At 46.0% G+C, this 2369-nt stretch overlaps 2 protein-coding genes across 2 annotated transcripts in view; one reads left to right on the top strand and one right to left on the bottom strand.

Annotated features, from left to right (window-relative positions):
• Window positions 1-81: 81 nt before the first annotated feature.
• On the top strand, window positions 82-1393 carry RPS27A (ribosomal protein S27a; the record flags this gene model as incomplete). Its single annotated transcript, XM_010138707.1, has 4 exons — window positions 82-136; window positions 257-342; window positions 790-921; window positions 1209-1393. Coding segments are annotated over 4 exons (423 nt in total), but the record flags the coding sequence as incomplete, so codon positions are not given.
• Window positions 1394-1970: 577 nt separating this feature from the next.
• The window catches only part of MTIF2 (mitochondrial translational initiation factor 2), an 8645-nt gene continuing 8246 nt past the window's right edge, over window positions 1971-2369 (bottom strand). Inside the window, exon 13 of the mRNA XM_010138706.1 lies at window positions 1971-2197. Within this exon, the coding sequence (XP_010137008.1) occupies window positions 2028-2197 (170 nt within the window). The 3' untranslated portion in view covers window positions 1971-2027. The remainder of the gene's footprint in view (window positions 2198-2369) is intronic.

Raw genomic sequence — 2369 nt, forward strand, 5'->3', positions numbered from 1 at the left:
ACCTCCTCGTGGCTCTTTTGCTTTGCCGAGTTGATTAAAAGGCCAAGTACGTTTTCACCGCCTTGTTCTGCTTCATAATAGGTTGAGCCTTCCGATACTATAGAAAATGTGAAAGCCAAGATCCAGGATAAGGAGGGTGAGTTCAAGATGCGCTTCCTACTCTCTGCTGGATTGACGTCCCAGAGATGGGATTGTCTGCAGCAGCCTGTTATTTTATTAGAGAATGCCATTTAATCTTGATTTATGTCACCATTAGGCATTCCTCCTGATCAGCAGCGACTGATCTTTGCTGGCAAGCAGCTAGAAGATGGACGCACGCTGTCTGACTACAACATTCAAAAAGTGAGTAGGAAGGGCTGAACAGAGTGGTGCGGCCCCAGCCAGTGAGCACTGTCGGAGCAGACCAACCTTCGCTGTTGGGGCTAAGAGGTGTTTCGAATGGATTCCACCACTAGAAAGGAGGAGGAACAAATAGCTGTCAGTTGGGCTTAGTTACATCACGGATCTGTTCTGCAGTTGCAGTTAGAACTGAGGAATACGGTCACAACAGATTTCACAGTAATCGAACCCTCTGGGCTTTGGGATGCAGCAGCCCACAGTTCTCTGGAGCCTGTTCATTCGCAGACTCAATAGTGAATAATCCTCCTAGAGCTTTCCTAATTGCCTGGCACTTGAGATCTACTTTCTGTAGATAAAAGAAAAATCCTCCTTAAATGCCGCCTCTTGTTTTCAGAAAAGCCTTATTTTCTTGTTTTCGTTTTGAGCCTGTTTCATGTGCTTTACAAATAGGAATCCACTCTTCACCTTGTGCTGAGACTTCGTGGTGGTGCCAAGAAGAGAAAGAAGAAGTCTTACACTACTCCCAAGAAGAACAAGCATAAGAGAAAGAAGGTTAAGCTTGCAGTGCTGAAGTACTACAAGGTACGTGGAACTAACTTGAGGAGACGCTTGATGAAAACTTGGCTTTCACCAGAAGCATGTGAAAGCTGTAACTGGCCTCCTAGGTAGCCTGGCACAGTTACAAGTCCTATCTGTAAATACCTGACCTTTTAAACAGAAGGGAAACTTAACTTGGAGTGGGGCATTTCTGAACTTGGATGTAGTAACTACCACAAAACCTACTTTGCCAAGGAAAAATACTCAGAATTGATCATTGGTGCTGAAAGGTGGCGACTATATATGGGGTGTTTGCTCTTTGCCCTTCCCAGGTGGACGAGAACGGCAAGATCAGTCGTCTGCGCCGGGAGTGCCCCTCTGAGGAGTGCGGAGCAGGAGTCTTCATGGCCAGTCACTTCGACAGACACTACTGTGGCAAGTGCTGTCTGACCTACTGCTTCAATAAACCTGAAGACAAGTAAATGTACTAGACAATAAAAACCTGAAGTTCTGTACAGTTTAAGGATTTATTTCTGCTTCCTGTGGCACTGTCTTTCCTCTCTGCTGACAAGCGAGAAAAATCTGTGAAACTCTGGATGCTGACTGCCAACTGGGATGCAATACTTCGGCTCCAGAGCTGAAGCTGAAAGAGTGGTTTGAGCTGGTTAAGTCTCCTTCAGGAGGTAATGGGTAGCAAGGGTGGAGAAGAAAAAACCCAACACTCCAGCTTTCTCTCACAGGTGGTCTCTAAACGTGAGAGGAGTTAGACAGAGCAATAGTTCTAATCTGGAAAAACAGGAGATAAAGAGGTCTGAGGTCACACCTCCAAGTGGGTCCCTGCCCGAGAAAAGGGAGGGAGAGTCCTAACAGAAGGCAGGCTGTGTACTGAAAAACGGTCCAGCAGCATGGCGGGAGGGAGCAGGTGGCTCTGCTCTGTCAGAACAACAGTGATACACCTGAAACACTTGCCGTGAACTGAAGTTTATCCCACATTCCAAGGGGAGCAGCTGGTTTTCTGACAAGACTTAAAAGCAGAACATTGTCATACAAATAGCAGATAGAAAGAAGCTCACGTGCACCTCTGAAAGTTTGTTTAATGTTGGGGGTTGAAGCCAGCCAGGCATAACACGTGTCCGTTAGTGTTAATGTATCTAAAATCCTGGATCCCAGGAAGTTGTCTGTTGAACTTCTTTTTCTTCATAGCAGATAATTTCATCTCCAATATTGAACTCTAGGTTCTTGTCCAAACTCAATCCACAGTCCATACCCGTTTTTATTACCGGGACATCATCTTTATGATGCTTCAGCGATGACAAAGATCCTACAAAGAGAAAGCGTGTCAAAGAGCGAGCCCGCTAACATCAGAGCAGAGCTGGTTTGCCCTTCTTGCAGAATTAATGTTTCTCCTCATAGCTACAAACCAAAAGCAAGAAACCATGGGGATGGTGAGTGCCTGCAGCTGGTGAGTGGCAAGTCAGGCATCAGTGCTGTTC

The sequence above is a fragment of the Buceros rhinoceros genome, unplaced genomic scaffold (genome assembly GCF_000710305.1).
Source record: "Buceros rhinoceros silvestris isolate BGI_N320 unplaced genomic scaffold, ASM71030v1 scaffold42726, whole genome shotgun sequence".
NCBI lineage: Eukaryota > Metazoa > Chordata > Aves > Bucerotiformes > Bucerotidae > Buceros > Buceros rhinoceros.